Source organism: Vipera ursinii, assembly GCF_947247035.1.
Source record: "Vipera ursinii genome assembly, chromosome: 2".
In the NCBI taxonomy this organism is placed as follows: domain Eukaryota; kingdom Metazoa; phylum Chordata; class Lepidosauria; order Squamata; family Viperidae; genus Vipera; species Vipera ursinii.
Window position 1 is genome coordinate 159,700,495 of NC_139513.1, and position 18,028 is coordinate 159,718,522.

Below are 18,028 nucleotides of genomic sequence, written 5' to 3' on the forward strand. Positions count from 1 at the left end.
AGAAAATCGATGCGGTGGCCAAGAGTCAGAAATTACTTAATGGCCCATAATCACATAATTAATAATCAATCAATCAGTCTTGACTTGTATCTCTGATTAGCAAGCAGGAATAAGCCAGGAGTTGACAAACAAAGCATTCTCATGTACGTATCCCACTAAGCCAAAGTGTCACGTAGTAAGCCAACAAGAGTTCAGTCTGGAACTGTGGTATACTATCTTAAAACTAACCATAGTTTAACCATTGACCATCCTCCCTGATTTACCCAGCTCGTTAAATTAAAAACAAAATGCATAATGGCTTAATTCAGCCTTAGTGCCGAATTGAATGGGCCAAAAAGAAAGCATCTGGTCTTTTCTAAAACTATTCTGCCTATTTTCCCAACGTGTTTCTTGAAACCTTGAAAACAGCAGCTCTTTTGTCCAAAGACATGGAGATGAAAATAAACTGAGCATCTTATTCCACAGAAACACAGAGACAAAAATCCCACTTTTGAGAAAATTCAGCTTTTCAGTGCCGACTCGTGACTGTTGCTTCTCAGATATTTGGCCGCTTCTGTGGGCTCTTCTTGAGCTAAACCTCCATATTTTCTTTGATTCCAGCCAATGACAACCTCCTGCCGTGTTTCGCTATTCATATTGGTCTTCATATTTATTTATTTATTTTGGAAAGTCATCTTAAAACGATGGGATGGACTGTTCACAGCTGCACAGATTCTTTGCACAAAGCAATTTCTCTTTGGCTTAGTAACAGGGGTGTCAAGCTCAATTTCACTGAGGGCCGCATCAGCATTGCGGTTGCCCTCAAGGGGCCGGCTGGGTATGGCCAGGGTGGGCGTGGCCTACTGGGTGGGTGTGGCTAGAGTGCGTATGGCCTACTGGGTGGGCGTGGCCAGCTCTACATCGTTCGCATCAAGGGTGCCTATGGGGGGCCTGGGCAGGAGTGGGACAGATCTGAGGGTCTCTGGCAAAAGGAGGGTCTCTGGGCCAGGGCCAATGCAGTGGGGGCCGTTCCCTCACTGTTTCCAGGATGGCTTCGTGGGCCAGATGAAACCACTCTGCGGGCCGGATCTGGCCCCCGGGCCTTGTGTTTGACATGTCTGGCTTAGTATATCAATCCTCTTCCTGCCCCAGATAGTACCGACTTTAGCAGTAGCAGCACCCATTTACTTAGGAGGAGGAGTAAAATCCATTCTCTTTGCAATCTGGTACCAAGGAAATTCACGATGTTAACTTCTGAACCTGGCATGCTCATGAGAACTCGGGGGGCGGGGGGGAAAGGAGCAAAGGTTTTGACAGACTCCTTGGCACCCACAGCAAGGAAAGTCTGTATGATGGCTAACAGAGAGTGATAATTACATTGCAATCACGTTAGGATACTCTTCTACCAGGATGCTGGTAGAAGAGTCATATTGTGTAGCCACTCTCTTATCTTACACTGACTGACTACATCTTACAGGAATAAATGAATATTACGGAGCTTAAAGAAATAGAAAATATTTCCCTCCCGGCAATCAGTCACTTTTCTTGGAAAATTGTTAATCTACCACCCTCCACCCCCAGTTTCACACTCTCCCCTTTTATGGAAAGGTGTTTTGCTGGCTAGCAGCCAAAAGGCTTCAACAAGCTTTTGCTGGCTCTATAATGATTCAGTTTATGCTTTCATAGGTTGAGCAGCCAGCAGTGCGACAAAATTGTGGTCAGTCATGCACAAAGGAGTCAAACCATAGGGCAAAACCCTACCAAGTTAAGTTCTTGATACATTTTCAGAAATCCAGTTGCAAAAATGGTCCCCGCGATTGAATAAATCCAAAATCGTGTCTTGGTGGGCAGTGAATCGAACTGAAACAGTCCTGGCTCTTCATAATAATTACAGTATTATCTCCTGCTTGTTTACTTCTAAACTAGCCCTGCAAATACCAGGGCTTCTGCATTCTTTGGATGCAGGGCAGGAAATTGACACCTGCAAGCTTGGAAAGAATAAAATCCTGAACTTGCTATGCGTCAGCCAGCAAAAGATGCATCATTTTCCTTTGGGGAACACCCATGATTGTGGCAGTCAGTTCTCCTTTCAGCTTGGATTAGTTCAGCTCCAATCAAGCCAGTGAACATCCTTCTGCTAGGCTCAGAGCTGAGCCTAATCCGAACTGAAACTGGCTTATTTCTCAAATGCAAGGGAGGGGTTAGAGAAGTGGGCTTCATAGGAGGCCTTTCATGGGGCCCTTCCAACCCGATACCCAACCTAAAGCAGCATACGTCGCATAAAACTCTCCCAGAATCCTTGGGGGAGCAGCAATAAAGCTGGCTCGAAGATGCCAGTGAAATTCAGGGCAACCCTCTGATCTCTTGAGGCAGGGGACTGCAAACTTGGCCCTTTTATGACTTGTGGGCTTCAACTCCCAGAATTCCTCAGCCAGCCGTGCCTGGCTGAGGAATACTGGGGGTTGAAGTCCACAAGTCATAAAAGGGCCAAGTTTGAAGACTCCTGTCTTGAAGAAAAGGAACAAGAGATGGCAGTCTTATTGGATACACCTTAGACAGTGCTTTTTTTGTTAAAAAAAAAAGTGTCGGAACTCACACGTCATAAAACCCACCTTGCCTACCCTACAAGGTTCCATCCAAAAAGGGTGCCGTAACTCCGTTCTGGGCGTTCTATGACAAAAAACATCCCTGACCTTAGATATAATCAATGGGTTCATCTCTGAGCAAGCGGATTGATTCATCCCTCTAGGCAGCAATTGACAGCTTAAAATATACACGTAAGGTTGACTATTGAGAGTGGGTCAGTGGAGAGGGTGGGCTGCAGGCAGAAGAAGAGTTTCCTCCCCATACCTGTCTGTTGGAGCAGCGGGAGCTTCTACCTGTTTGCTGTCCATCCATCCATCCTCTCTGTTTGGCGTTCTACCAATGGGGGAACAGATTCTATGCAGATCGCACAAGCCAAGGGAGACTTTGGTCATACCTTTTAGTCAGCCCAGGGAACAAGCAGAAGTCTACCTAAAAACATGGCTTGGTTTGGAATGTGTCGTCCTGAAAATGCCCCCTCCCTTTTCAGTAAATTCCTGTGGTTTTGTTGCAAAGAGCCTGTCTGTAACTTCTTCTCTCTTTTGTTGTCATCCTTTCCTCTACAGGTGATTCTCCGCTGGAGGCACAGAGTTACAGCTGGACACAGGGCTCATGCATACCTGAGAAATATCACACAGCCCTTCCTTCCTTCCTTCCTTCCTTCCTTCCTTCCTTCCTTCCTTCCTTCCTTCCTTCCTTCCTTCCTTCCCTCCCTCCCTCCCTCCCTCCCTCCCTCCCTCCTTTTTTAAATGATTGTGTTTTTTTTTAAAGATTTCAATAACTTGGTCATATATCTGTAATGGTCCCATCTTATTTTTTTTAAGTGAAAAAGCACTTTCACCCTTTTGGGTTTTGTGGTCAGACAGTAGTAGGGATTTAGCTTAGAGCACTAGGCAGAGATGGAAAAGCCTCTGCTCTTGGCCCTGGGTGGCGGCCTAGATCTCCCAAGCAGCTGCTGTGAGGCTGATAAAGGCCTTCAGGCAATTCTCCACCTGGTTGGATTATGATCTCTGTCACTCCCAGCCACGCTGGACAGAGGTAATGAGAATGGTAATCTAGCACCTGTGAAGGCAGACCAGCTGGGAAGGTGAGCTTCAGCCTAAAGCTAGACTACTGTAGATTCCAAGGGGGAGGCCCTGACTGAATTTCCTGCTGTGCATTCCCCTGCCTTTGGCCCACTCTGTGTTAAGTGTGAAAAAAGAAACAGGAATTCTACCTCCTGGCGTGCCACTCTTTGTGTTGTACCGTAGACAATCATTAGAAGTTTCTCCTTGCCAACATTAGATATCGTTCACCTTTTCTCCCCTCTGCTGTTGAATAGAAGGGAGAGAATTTTCTGTAATATTTTACTCCTTCGGCCAGTTTTTTCCTGTCCAAAGCTATCGCCCTCCAAAGTTGCTTGAGATTTCATCTCCCCAGGTTTGCAGTCTATGTGGCCAAAAATCTGGTCAGGGGAAGGTTTCTCTAGGCCTTGTTTTCTACACTGTGTGATATTTTGATAGCTGTCTACCGTTTTCTGGACCTTGTATTTGCTTTCTGCTCTAGCATAACTTTTAGGTATGCTGGGGCCTCTTATAGCTCCCTCCGAGCACGCATCGCAAGGCAGCGGGAGTGCGTGCAGCAGATGTAGGGTGATAACGAGACGGACTGCATGCTCGTATGCAGAAGACCTTGTGCAGCTGTGCTTCACACCACAAAAGCAACCCTTTCCCTCTATTCGAGTGAAGAGACAACGTGATTCTTGTCGTGGCACTGGGCCTCACCTGGCCACTCCAACAGCTGGAAGAGGAGTAGAAGGAGTCTGGGAGTTTCTGCATGTGTGTTCGTGTGGGCAGAATACACCTCTGGCTCCAGGAACTGTCAGCAAAGCCGTGGGAAGCCAAGGATTTGGAGATGGGACACGTTGCTTCGGGATGCATGGTGTAAAACCTTCATTGAAAAGAGCCAAGCCCACCTGGGAAGCTCTCAGTATGGCCCCAGTATACTCACAAGTGGGCCATACAGTTACCAACCTGGACCTGAATAAGAGAATTTCCTCTTCTGGTGTTGCGGGGCAGGGCCCCTTTAGCTGTCTCCAGGCCCATCTCTTGGATCCAGTCCTATTCTGCTGAATCCTGCCTCCTTATTAGTTAAGGAAAACTGGGCAGCCGTGGTCCTTTCTGAAGCCTCTCGATTCCCCTTCTAGTGGAGGTACACCCAACAGTACCATCCAAGCAGTGCCTTCCGAGAACAAACCAGCATTTCTGCTGTCACACCTACAGGCCTCCGTTGCACGTTATGTGCAAAAACCCTCCCGAGAGTTGCCATGCAAGTATTTACAAGATCATGAGTGCTGGGATACTTTTTTTTTTTTGGAAAAAAAAATAACGATAAGGAGTGTTTGCAATAGCTGCTGATTTCCCCCTTCTCGTTTTAGATGTACGACCAGTGTTTTTAAACTTTTAAAAGTGAAAGACCAGCAGCCCTTCCAATGATGTTGAGCTGCACTTTGCAGCCTCTCTTCCCCCTTTGATCGGGCTGCTAGAAATGGACGTTTGACAGCATCGGAAGCCCCCCCCCCAATTCATTCAATACGAAATACATTCAAGGCTGTCACGTCTTAATAAAGGAACTAGTTGAACATAGCCTAGATGAGAAGTAGACTACATGTAGTTGGTCGATGACGTTTGGGGAGGGGGCTTTTCTTATATTACGGTTCGCAAAATAGTCCCATCCCGGATGATGAGGTGGCTGCCATCTGAGCAAAATGCCTGTTTGGGAGTGTCCTTAGTCCTACATTGCTGTATCTCTGAATTGGTTTTATGTATCTGGACTACAATGTTGGACTCTGCATCCTGACTCCCCCACCTGTGAATCCTGCTTCTTTATTAAATGGGTCATCTTTGCTTGCTTTGCGAGTCCTCAGTCACTGGCTTTGCCAATGTGGTTTGTGTAGTGTTTAAATCCACATGGATACAGTCATTCGGCATCAACATTCAATTAATAACCCTTTCTCTTCATCTACAAGACTGGGTCCTGGTCCCAAACGTTGATACTACTGATTCTGCCCTGATTATAAATCCTGTGATCAGAAGATTCCCTACAAAGAGCACACACTTCCAAGAGGAAGCTTATGCTAAACTTGGGCTGCAAGAAATGAAAAACATGCAACAAAAAGCATTCGAAAGCTCCATCTGAGGGAATCTATCGAGCGATCATTGCCCAGAGTTGTCTGTTCATGATGTCCCCAGTTTTATATGCAGCTATTGGAAATACAAAATTCCTTATTGCCATCTTGAAGCTCAATAAGTGCATATGGCAGCTGTCCCCTGGATGATTTCAAAAGTCGTCTAGCATTCCCCATTGACTTGATTGTGCAACTCCCAAGATCATCTGAGTACACTTTCCTGTAAAAGAAATCTCCACATTCAGTGCATGTTCAAATGCTTCCTGAAAAACATGTATAGGATTAGGCTATAAGGGCAGAACTGGGTGTGGTGCTCTGGATCATGGAACAGGAAGAGAAGACTTCACTTTCACTTTTCAAGGCAATATTAATACAGCCCTCTCCTTTACCCTCAAATAAAGCAGGGTGAAGTCACCCAATGGCTTCTAGAAAGATCTAAACCTGGGTAATCACAATTGCAGGTCACATATTTCTGAACTTTCAACTCACAGCTGATTATGATGGGTGGGACAGATGGGACTTGTAGCATCTGGAGGGTCAGAGATTTCCCCACCCCACCCCCGCCCCCATCTTAGCCAAAAGAGCCTTGTAATTTTGTGGAGGTGGTATTAAAAATGTGTAATCCATTCACAGAAAATTTACAGGTAATCCTCATTTAGTAACAATTGGGACCAGCAGCACTATGTAAGAACAATTAAAGCAGTGAAATGGCTTATCTCTGGAAGTTGTGAGTGCTTCATCACTGGAGGTTTTCAAGAAGAGATTGAACAGCCATTTACTCAGAATGATATGGGGGTCTCCTGTCTGAGCAGAGGGGTCGGACTAGAAGACCTCCACAGTCCTTTCCAATTCAGTTTTATGTTCTATCATTAAGTAAAGATGTCACTTAAGTGGGAAACCAAGAGACCACAATCTGCCTCACAATTTCACTGCAACTTCCCTTGAAAATTAGAGAAGAATTTCCAAGAAGGGATTTAATGTTTGTATTTGCATTCATTGGAAAGCAAGGGATTACAAGAGAGTAAGCAGGCACAGAATGGGGAACACACAATGAAACCAATGTTGTGGTTCCAACAGCTCTGAGCATATTTCACAAACAGTCCAGTGTATTTCCCATTGTGTGCCTGCCTATTCTCTTGTAATCCCTTCCTCTCCAATCTCTCCACTGCAAGGGAGGGGGAGAAAAAAAACCAAGTGATTTCTCTAGGTCAGGGGTCGGCAACCGGAAAAAGGAAAAGAGCCACTCAGAACCGGTTCCATCACACAAACAAAAAAGTGAGAGCCGCAAAAATGCGCGCGTGTGCGTCCACTCACGCGCATGCGCAAAAAACATTTTGCACATGCGCAAAATGGGAGGCACCTGCGTGGCGACGGATCTCCCCTTTGGAGAGGTGCGCACCGTCCCGTTCGGAGACCTGCCATGTTCGTCAAACATGGACGAACGCGGCAGCGGTGCAAACGGGATGGCGGTGGCTTGGGAGAGGTGTGCGCGCACCTCTCCCAAGCCGCCGCCATCCCTTTCGGAGACCTGCCGCGTTCGTCAAACATGGACGAACGCAGCAGCTGTGCAAACGGGACGGCGGTGGCTTGGGAGACGAACGCGGCAGGTCTCCAAAAGGGATGGCGGCGGCTTGGGAGAGGTGCGCACGCACCTCTCCCAAACCACTGCCGTCCCGTTTGCACAGCTGCCGCGTTCGTCCATGTTTGACGAACGTGGCAGGTCTCCGAAAGGGACAGCGGCGGCTTGGGAGAGGTGCGCGCGCACCTCTGCCCTTCGGAAAGGTGCGCGCACACCTCGGAACAGGCGGTGCCACTCTCCATTTGGAGAGGTGCGCGCGCACCACTGCCCGTTCGAAGAGGTGCGTGCGCACCGGGCGACTGGGAGCCGCAGGAGATGGCTCAAAGAGCCGCATGTGGCTCCGGAGCCGCGGGTTGCCAACCCATGCTCTAGGTAATCTCTCCTGTATCTGAGGTGTTTATTTTTCTCCCCCTTCTCTCACATAAAAAAGAAAGATTGGAGAGGAAAGGATTACATGAGACTAAGCAGGTACACAACAGGAAACACACTGGGCTGTTTGCAAAGCATGCTATGATAGATTGTATCTATGAAGGGGGAAGTGGTATGATAGACTATTAAGTGAAGCATCAGTATCCCCCAAAAGAGGGAGTACATTCCAACAAAGGGATTGAGACAACATAGCCTGGAGCTGGACTGGAAGCAGAAAAGGAGAGTTAACATAGCCACTCCCTAGAATCTCCAAGGGTAAATTCATTAGGATTGTAGTAATATAGTTTAGTTTGGCATGGTTGTATGGTGTAAGCACATAAAAAAGTGAAGTTTGACTGGATTGTTCTATGCCATTCTTGGGCTGGGCCTGATATGCTTACTAGTGTCGCCATATTCCTTTCTATATTCCCCATGGTGTGCCTACCTACATTCTTGAAATCCTTTACTCTTCAAGCAGTTCACTTTACAAGGGAGAAAAAAAAAGAAAATTCCATCTTTTATTAATGTCAAATTTTGTGAAAGGTTTTGCTTAGCATACTACTTTATTGTTTATTCCCTGATGCACTGCCCTGACAGTTCTGTTTCAAAGCCTGCTGCATAGCATATAATATCACAGTAACATTCGTAACCATTGTTGTTAAGATTGGAGTATTATTTCAGCAATTGATCTAAAGATCCTGACTTTGCTGCTCCACAGCAAATTACCATATTAATTACTAGTTTAAGCTCTCTTTTCACCTGCATATCTACCCCAGAAAACTGGCTAACATCTCTCTCTCAATCTCTACAATTGTACGAAATTATTAAATGTCTATCTATGGCAACTCAGATACTTTCCCACTAAATTCTTAAATGTTTGAACTGAATTCTATGCTCAAGCATATTTTTAAAAACATTAAGTGAAACTATGTACTGTATATAAATGAGAAATCTTGTGCAGGTTTTTAAGCAAAAATTAGAAAACGAATGTAGGTGTTCAAACTTGCATGAGTATTGGAATTGTATTGACAAGAGCTAAAAAACAAAAAAGTTGAACCCACCTCCCTTTTCTACAAAATTTCTGATAAACAAACCAGGAGTCAAAATGCTTGTTTGATTTCCCCCCCTCCTTTTATTTTATTTTGCTGTTTATTGGTTTCTTCTTTTTAAAGTTGCTTTTACATGCGCATAATTTGGAATTTGCATTGGAATATGGAGCTGTTATAATAAGAATCTTGACTTCAAGAAACAGAACAACAACAAAAAAAAGTTACTGCATGGTAGAAAAAATTATGTCCGAGGTACAATTACATACAGAGTTCCAAGGACCAAATGTGTTGACAGATTATTTACAATGTTGTGGGACTGAGGGGGAGAGGACAAGGAAGTTGGAAATGCAAACAGGAAGTTTTGCCCGAGTTGAACGCTTGGAGAACGAGCCAAATCGGGACGAAGATAGCTCCAATCCACTATGATCCTTGTTCGACCATGTTGGTCTCCAGGAAAACGTTCAGAATGTTAGATTAGGTGGCATAGCCGAAGAAGAAGAAGAAGAAGAAATAAAGGGCAAATTTTCAGCTACATCTCCATTTTAAAAGAAGAATCGACTTGGATGAAAGGCGGGGGAGGGGGGGACTGAGGCCTGAATTTATTAGTTGTATTGTTGGCCTAACTACATTGTGAAGAAATGGAGACGATATCCATTCCCACCACAGTCACTGTGATACTCTACTTTTAATTATGTATATTGTACTTAAATGGTGGCTTTTCTGGTTGTTCAGCCATCTCTGTATAGAACGTCTTCCTCTGAAGCTTATCCAAATACACTGTTCCCACCCTGAGGCTAATTTGAAAAAAATATAACCAACTTATCTTATCTTCTCCTTTCTTTTTGCAATGCCCGCAAGAAGATAAATTATTCTGTAGCTAAAAAAAAAACGTAAAGAGATCATCGGTAATATTGGCCCGACCAATTGATTTTTCATAGATAACGGTTCGCCTTTTTTATTTTTCCTTCACTGTTCAGAATGAAAAAGCCAACATTTGGGAAGGACTATCTAAAATCAACTTCTGCATTCAGTAAAACCATCTGGGACAACACAACTAGAACTAACCACTTGTGCCTGCCCTTAGAAGCCAATCAGACCAATCCTATTCTCCCCAGTTAAGAAGATAAAAAACCCTGCACATAGAATACATACTCTCCACTGGTATCCTAATGTTGTTGTTGTTGTTGTTGTTGTTTTAACAGTTTGAGAATTTGATTTGGGGAGATTTCATTTTGTGAATTCCTCGGGGTGCTCTTGAGCTACTCTGTACATGTTTTCATATTCCTTAGCTCTCCCTAAGATTTCTCACAGTTGCCCTGTGTTAATTATGCCCTAAGACACACAGATGTACTTGAACATGGACTAACCAAGTTCCTGCCACAGATTAGCAAATGCTGTAGAATCACACAATTGCTTTCCCATATGCCCAATTTGCTTCTCAAATTACATCTCCCAAGCCATTTCTCAAGTTTCTTGACATCTACCACTGCACCCGATGCCCTTATCCTGACTGTAGCATTTCCTGCTGTGTACGCTTGCAGTTGTAGCACTGTTGGCAGCTCAGACTACTGTAATTTAGCAAACATCAGTTTAAGTGAATGAGTGTGTGCCCAAAATGGGAATTAGCCAACCTTGCTGTTCAATAGTAATGTAATAACGGTATCTCAATCTTTCAGAAGAACTTCAAAGATGTTTCTGCTATGAGTCTGACAATGCTCCACAGTCCTAGAGCCACATCCATCTAATATGGATCCTCAACAAGACTGATAAATATGAAAGAGGTGCCAGGACTTAAGTAGCAACCAATCATTAGATCTGGAAGACATATCTTCACATTTCAGATATATGGAATGATCTGCAGCTTGAGACAAAGACCATCTGCCCTTGGTGACAAGTATGATGTTATTACTTAGCAGAGCCCTAAGTTACTCTGTACTCCTGATTCAGGTTAAGTCAACCCTGGTCTTTTGTTCTCTTCTGCTGGTGGGGTGCCCTTCTCAGAACTCCCTTTGCCTGCAGGAGATCTCTCTTTTTCATCCTGATGTCACCTAGGCAGAGTAACATCCATGTTTGCAGGACACCACAAGAAAGACCTTCAGATTGCTATCAACCAGATGACCACTAAGGAATATAAATCCTTCCGCTCCCCACCATTCAGCCAGAGCTGAAGAAACTTCTTGGATGAGAAGCGAAATGTTTTCAAGGAAAAAAAAAACCAAGAAAGTCCAGTTGCCTTTTGAAAAAGCACCTTTGGGACAACCATGACTTGGATGGTTGAGAATCTCCATAGACACAAGAGAGACAGGCTTTCTGTTGAAGGAGCATCTAAGCCCACAATCTCAATGAAAAAACAGATGCTGAAATCCTGATGCCCCCAGATCAGAGTGATGGCTCAAGGGACACGCTACTATCCCAGTGGTCCCCAACTGAGTGCTTTCTAAACGAGTTGGACTACAATTCACTTCAATCCCCAGCCAGCCTCCTCTGTCTCCCGCCCACCTCTCCCTTGCCACCCCTGTCAGTTCTAGATGGCCGTGCTGAATAACGATGGTCAAAGTTGTAGAGCAACACATTCGGAGAGCACCAGGTTGGGGAAGGCTGAACTGAGAAATGTGAACTTTCTGCTCCTCAGATCCTAGCAGTTGTGAAATCACTTGCTGGTCCAAGGCATCCTGGCCTCCATCTGTGCAAATTCATAATAGCAGGGATTGAGTCTATGAATAGGTAAAGGAAACACGACTTGAGTTTCAAGATCAGGACTGAAGAGCTTCTGCTTCGAAAGAGAAGATTACCTTCACTTGCTTATCTCTCTGAAATGCTGGAGTGACCGGTTGGGACAGGGCAACATTTAATGACGTTGGGGACAGCAGGTGAGGTTACAGCCTTTGGTCACAGTATAAGCTGTTGCTTGAAAGCAGGGAGAGGTAATGCATTTGAGATCTGAGTCACTCTGAGTTAGTGCCACAGCAGTTGAAAAACTGGATGTCTTCAAAACCAGGAGACAGAGGACAGGGATGACCTTTACCCATGCAAGAGGCTGGATGACAGAGACAGCAGGACGTTGCCCTATGGGGGGGTTGAATTTCATTAGGGGGTGGAGGACTGCTGGGATCCAGCCGCTTGAAGCCTACTTCAGAGGCCATCATGCAGGGAAGAGAGTCCCCACCCTCAGACATGGACATGCCTGCTGTGCTCAGTTAAAAAACAAACAAACAAGGCCCTCCTCATACTCTTCACCTAACAGTACAACCACCACCGTTCTTCCTTTAAAAGCAGGGCAGAAAGTGGTGAGAGTTGCCTTGGCAGTCGCTTGGCTGGTTTGGCAGTGAAAAGCCTTACCTAGGCTGTTGGGCAGGAAAGGGATTTGGGTGACCACTCCCAGTGTTACCGTGGCCTTTTGCCCACTTGCACTCAAGGGATGGGAGGAAGCTATACGGGGGGCGGGGGGTGGGGGCAGGGAGGGAGGGTCTCAGTCTTTCATTCTCTGCAACTCAGGGATGGGGCAGGCAGTGTGTACTGTGTGATGTCGACATCGTTGACTCGGTAACACTTGCATTTATCAGTATTAATATTATTACTAGTAGTATTGATGGTCGCATTCATGTCACACCCTTCTCGAGCTGGGGAGGGGCTCCCTCCCTGTGCGGATGGTGCTGAGTCGATGGTATCGAAGACTTTGGAGTAAACTGCGTTGAAAACCTGCCAGTTAAAATAGAAACAGAATTAAAGGTGGACTTGGAGGAAAATAATAATAATAATAATAATAATAATAATAATAATAATAATAATAATAACAACAACAACAACAACAACAACAACAACTGGATCCTTGCCAGAAGTTAAGTCATTGCAGATGATTTGCTCTTCTCACTTGGAATGAACAGCCACAGGATTTAGTTGCTACAGATTGCTTTAGAGTAGGGGGTCTTCAAACTTGGCCCTTTTATGACTTGTGGACACCAACTCCCAGAATTCTGGGAGTTGAAGTCCACAAGTCATAAAAGGGCCAAGTCTGAAGGCCCCTGCTTTAGAGCAGCCTTCCTCAACCAGGTATCCTTCAGATGTATTGGGACTACATCTCCCAGAAGGCCTTAACAGCAAAGGCCGGAAATCAGAAATCCAGCACACCCAGACAGTAAGATCTGCTTTCAGGTATCCAAAGCTCAGCCCTCATCAACCTCAATCCAGCAAGTTAAGCCAATTTTAGTTCTCCCTTTCGGCATTTGAGGTGATGCTTTTGTGACCTCAGGCTGGTTTTTATCTACACAGCAGACTGCAGAAGGGATATGTAAAGAACAACACCTGCTATGCTCAATTTGACATAACATATGGGGAACAAAGTGAGAAGCAGCCTTATGTCTGTGCCTCATGCCTGTGCCTTTCTAAAGCAGCCTTCTGAACAAGCTGAGGGAAGAGAAGATAAGACAAGGGAGTCTTTTGATGGATGAACCCAAAATTGAAGGTTCCTCTCACCCAGAGTACAGAAACAGGGGCCAGACTATGTCACTGTAGACCTTAGGCATCGTCATACCTGTTGGCTTCCACGTTATAGATTCTATACATCGTGTAGCTTTCATAATATGATCAGCTCACAGACGCAACTTTATATTCTTGTCTCATTTTTGAGGCATTTGAGGATTTGCTGCAGCCTCAGACCTTGTTCTGTACCAGCCTACTACCGGCCCTGCAGAAAAGGCAGGGACAACCCCTTTACAAAAAGGCAAGAGGCTGGAACTAAGCCTGCCAAATTTATTGACACAAAACAGAGCAAACAGAGCAAAACAAAAACTGTTTACTCCTGATTGACTAACTCCTGCGTCGGGCGTCCTTGAACAGGGCCAGCTGTGGGTCATCTTCATCCAGGCTGTCAGGCTCACACAGCTGGGTCTGCGTCGTAACCAGATGGGAGGGGCCTGGCTGAGGGCTCTGCGAAGCCTCAGGGCTATCCTCTGCAGGCTCTCCAACACCTCTCTCCTTCTCCTCTGAATCGTCCGACCCAACTGCTGAACCCACAGGCTGACCCTGAATCACAACAGACCTTTCCCTGGGCCATTGACTGGCATTTGGGTATTTTGTCCACAGATAATCCAGTTTTGGAGAACTCCCACTATCCCAGGATACTTGCAACTATGCTACGTTCACCAGTGGAACTGAGAGTTAGCTAAGGTGGAGGGGGTGGGGAGTGGCCCCAAAGGCAAAGCAGGATGACATCAACCAGAGATTGAGAACGGTCTTCCTGGTAGCATGAAATTTTTTCTGCCAAGTTTCTGGCTTGCTACCTGCTATTATTTATTTATTTAATTTATTTATTTAATTAAATTTTTATACCGCCCTATACTGCCTGCTATGTAAATGCCTTAGATAAGGTTGGGTGGAAGAAATGTTAAGTATTGTGTGTTGTGTTGTGTTGTGTTGTGCTGTGCCGTGTTATGTTATTGGGGTAGAATGTTGTCTGGAGTCACAGGAGAGAGGGGCCCTTTCCATGAGAGCAGAACTTGGAATGCTTAGTGGGCAGAAAAGAGCATGGTCAGACTCTCCCATAGGCTATAGCAAATCAGAAAGTCTATCTATAGTTACTGCTTTAGTCTGGAAGGATTCTGTTTGTAGGTGAACAACAATAAAGGAGCTACTCAGAAGTAACTTCATGTGTCATTCTTAGTTCTTTGGGCTTGAAAGTTAATAGTTTTAATTTTGATTGGCAGCTACCCAGAGTTTGGTATAAAATGGACAGCTATGTAAGTGCTTTAAATTAATCAATAAATAATGAAGAGTCCTGTATCACACATACAGTACGCCACACACAAAATAACCCTTCTCCATAAAAATAATAATAATAATTAAGCCTTTTACAGAGAAGGAAATCTGAATGGGAATAAGAGTTAGAGACTCAATGTAGGATCTTCCCGATTCCCTGCTTTTCAGCTGGAATTATCAGCACTCTCTAGTAAGCGAGAGCTGGGAAGCCCTTACCTTGCTCCTCCCATACGCAGCGCTATTCCACATTGCCATTCTGATTGTGCCGATTTTCAGGTGTGCTGGCCTTCTCCTCGCAAGGTGAGAGCTCATCAATAGATGCCTGGTTGGTGATCCCTAGAGCGAGAGGGGATCAGTCAGAAGCACAGCATCACAGGTAGAGAGATCTAGATCTATCTACTCATGGTTCTAGATCTATATGCACAAAAGATCTAGAGATCCATCTATTCCTAGATCCAGCTTTAGATCTATCTATCTATCTATCCGTGGATCTAGAGAGATCTGGTCAGGCCCTGGGTCAGAGAAATCCTTGGAAGATCAGGTGGCAGTGAAGAGGCTGGCAAAAAGAGACGGTAGGAACTTATAAGGAAGCCAGCCACAGAAAAGATTCCCAAGGGGAAAAAAAGAGGAAAAGGCAATCGTTTGGCAATCATATGCAACACTTGGGCAAAATGAGGGAGAAGACTTGAGGTTAGAGTGGGCCAATGATGGTACCAAATGGACCAGCCTTTAGAGTTAGATTAGGATTACTGTTATTTATTTTAAAACGTCTTGTATTTTCCGCTTCAGTCCAGAAAGAAACTGTGCCAATGATTTTTCAGGGATTGGAGGGGATTGGAGGGCTGCCACACAAACACACACACACCCTGCAATGGGACAGCAGGAAGCTCTATGCCCTGAGCTGCCCAGCCTTCTGATTTAGTAAACAGAAGAGCTTGGCAGGAAGAAGAAGTTGGAGGTCTCTCTCTTCTGGAATGGAACTTTGAAAGTCCCATGCTCTGAGGAAATTTTTAAATTTAATTTAAAACAGGAACAGGCAGCCTATACATATGGGATGTGTATACAGACATCAAGAAGTCAGAAACCAGGGCTGATCACCATGTCAACATCTAAAAATGATCCTTTTCTTTCTTTTTTCTTAACAGCTTAAGGAAGGGACAGAAAGCCTTTAAAGGGAGCTGAATGGGAGAATTTCTCCAAAGCTCCCTCGCTCCATCAGCGTTCCCATACCGCTGGCAGCTCGTTCCTTCCACTTCTGCTTGTTCTCTTGGATGTACTTGCTCCAGGTGGAACGGAAGCTGTTGATGTCGGCGTTGATGTCCCCCAGCTCAGCGTGCTCATCTACAGAAGTCTGACGCCAGGTGGAACTGTGGGCAGTGGGATACAGTCAAGAACATGTTGAACATCCCCAGAGTGGTCATTGTGCAAGAAGCGATTGTGGTCATTTCCTCTCCTCTCTTTCCTGTGCTGGCTTCCCTCAAGTTCTTCCACTTCACATCTTGTCATCACTACAGCTCTGTCTTACAGCTCTCTAGCACAGGGGTCCCCAACCCCTGGTCCATGGACCACTCCCGGGCCACGGCATGCCAGCAACTGGTCCACACAAACAAGCAAAGCCCCATCCGCCAGATGCAGGCAGCACACAAAACCACGCAGGTCCACATAAAAACTTCTCTCCACGGAACCGGTCCCTGGTGCCCAAAAGGTTGGGGACCTCTGCTCTAGCAGTTTACTCTTTAGGAGCTGTCTGGTTGCATACTTTTATAAAGTATACAAACTTTTATAAAGTATGAGTTTGGGGGCACATTGCCCCCTGAAAACACCTCCTTTCCATGCATGAAACATTTTTTTCAATGGGCAGTAGAATCATCCCCAAATTAAAAAAAAAAACCCACCAAACTTCCATTCCTCATTTAGCCAAGTTTCCCCATTGATTCAGTAAACTCAGTGAAGATGACCCTATATGACTATATCTATTGCTCTTCCATTTTTTAACATTAAAAATTCCATTTTGAACTGTATCGTTGATGGGCTTTCAAAAGTCACATTTTCAAACAAAGTGACGGGAGATTCCATTTCTCTTTTAAAGAGGGGAAAAAAATGTTCGGTAAGAAAACCTTTTATCTTATTCAACGGCATCATCTGGCCTTAACAACAGGGTGGGAGGAATATCTTCTTTGCCTGGGAAACATGTGCTAACTCTTTCTCCCTTAGTCATCACTGAACAGGACAGGACTGTACAAGGCAGAAGTGCAACCTCTGCTGTGAGTTGTGGCCTTACGGGGGGATATTTATGCAAAGCCCTGATATGGCTGCCAGCTGGGCCACTTGGCACTGGCATTCTGGGAAATTGAGGGTGGGGGTCCATCTGATCTCACAGGCTGCTTGCAATCTCTTTGGCCCTCATCTTTTGCTCTGCCCAACAGGCAGCATACTTTCATGAGGAAAGTAGTCCTCAAGGCCCTGGGACTCAACATGAGAGAACAATCCTACAGGCATTCACCCACAGGATTCATTACTGCTGTTCAGTATTGTCCATTGGGCAATGCTGTACACTCTGCTTTTCACCTAGAGATGCATTGCACCAGCCACACAAATGTATTCATTAAATGTATATGCCTCCCGTCAAGCGCAGGAAACCAGGAGCCAAGGAGGTTCAAGCGAATTCAGGTTAATTGCATGCTAGCATTCTCTATAAAAATCTGAACTACTAACGGTGAAAGCAAATTGGAGATAGATAAGAGTCAATGGCATTCAAGGTAGGCTGGAGTAAGATCCCTTGTGGTCATGAAGGGATTCGAGACTGATGACCTGCTTGACCCCTCCCTCAGGCTCAGCCTGGTCATCTCCTTCAATTCCCATCTCATCAAGTCTCATCTGTCAAATCTGGGGCAATCAAGATCATTACTACAGGGCAGGCTTTGCCTTCCCCTGAAGGGAGAGAAATTTTTTTTTGCAATGGTCCACCATCAGTGGTGCACACCAAATATCACACCTGCTCTTCCCAGTTAGGAGAGAAGCTGCTTATAAAGAGATGTAGAAATCTCAAATGTCAGGCTTCGGGGGAGCTTCTGTCACTCAGTAAACAATTCCAAGCTAGACAGACAATCCACCTTAAAGCCACTTTCTTATATCCAGTCGAGAATATAGGGGCAAATATGCTGAAGCATTTTGTGGCTTCTTTCCTCCACCTGATGTGGCACAGCCTGGCAATAGAAAAATACACAGAAGCAAAGTCTGGCCACTGTAGCTGAACCAGTTCCAAATAGGCAAAATGGGACAAATCTCTGCAGCCATCTCGCCATGGCCAGCTCACCACAGCCAACTCGCCACAGGACATTTTGCTGTGGGACAATTCCATACAGGATAACTCAATGCAATAAGAATTACACACCGCTGTTTCTTCGACCTTATTTCCGTTGACAAAAATGGAAGTCATGTAGAGAAAACAGTGGCGGATAACCTTTATTGCATTGAGTTATCCCACTTGGATTGTCCTGCAGTGAGTTG

At 45.2% G+C, this 18,028-nt stretch overlaps 2 protein-coding genes and 1 long non-coding RNA gene across 3 annotated transcripts in view; 1 reads left to right on the plus strand and 2 right to left on the minus strand.

The window, feature by feature from the left end:
- Positions 1-3,274, plus strand: part of PPP1R1A (protein phosphatase 1 regulatory inhibitor subunit 1A) — a 94,585-nt gene extending 91,311 nt beyond the window's left edge. Inside the window, exon 7 of the mRNA XM_083352771.1 lies at positions 3,129-3,274. Within this exon, the coding sequence (XP_083208897.1) occupies positions 3,129-3,132 (4 nt within the window). The 3' untranslated portion in view covers positions 3,133-3,274. The remainder of the gene's footprint in view (positions 1-3,128) is intronic.
- LOC310634413 overlaps positions 1-18,028 on the minus strand; it is a 486,982-nt gene that overhangs the window by 281,015 nt on the left and 187,939 nt on the right. The gene's annotated exons all lie outside the window — the stretch shown is intronic.
- The window catches only part of PDE1B (phosphodiesterase 1B), a 60,746-nt gene continuing 54,991 nt past the window's right edge, over positions 12,274-18,028 (minus strand). The window contains exons 13-15 of the mRNA XM_083352768.1: positions 15,749-15,885; positions 14,735-14,854; positions 12,274-12,463 (exon numbers count right to left, since the gene is read on the minus strand). Of these exons, the coding sequence (XP_083208894.1) occupies positions 14,757-14,854; positions 15,749-15,885 (235 nt within the window). The 3' untranslated portion in view covers positions 12,274-12,463; positions 14,735-14,756. The remainder of the gene's footprint in view (positions 12,464-14,734; positions 14,855-15,748; positions 15,886-18,028) is intronic.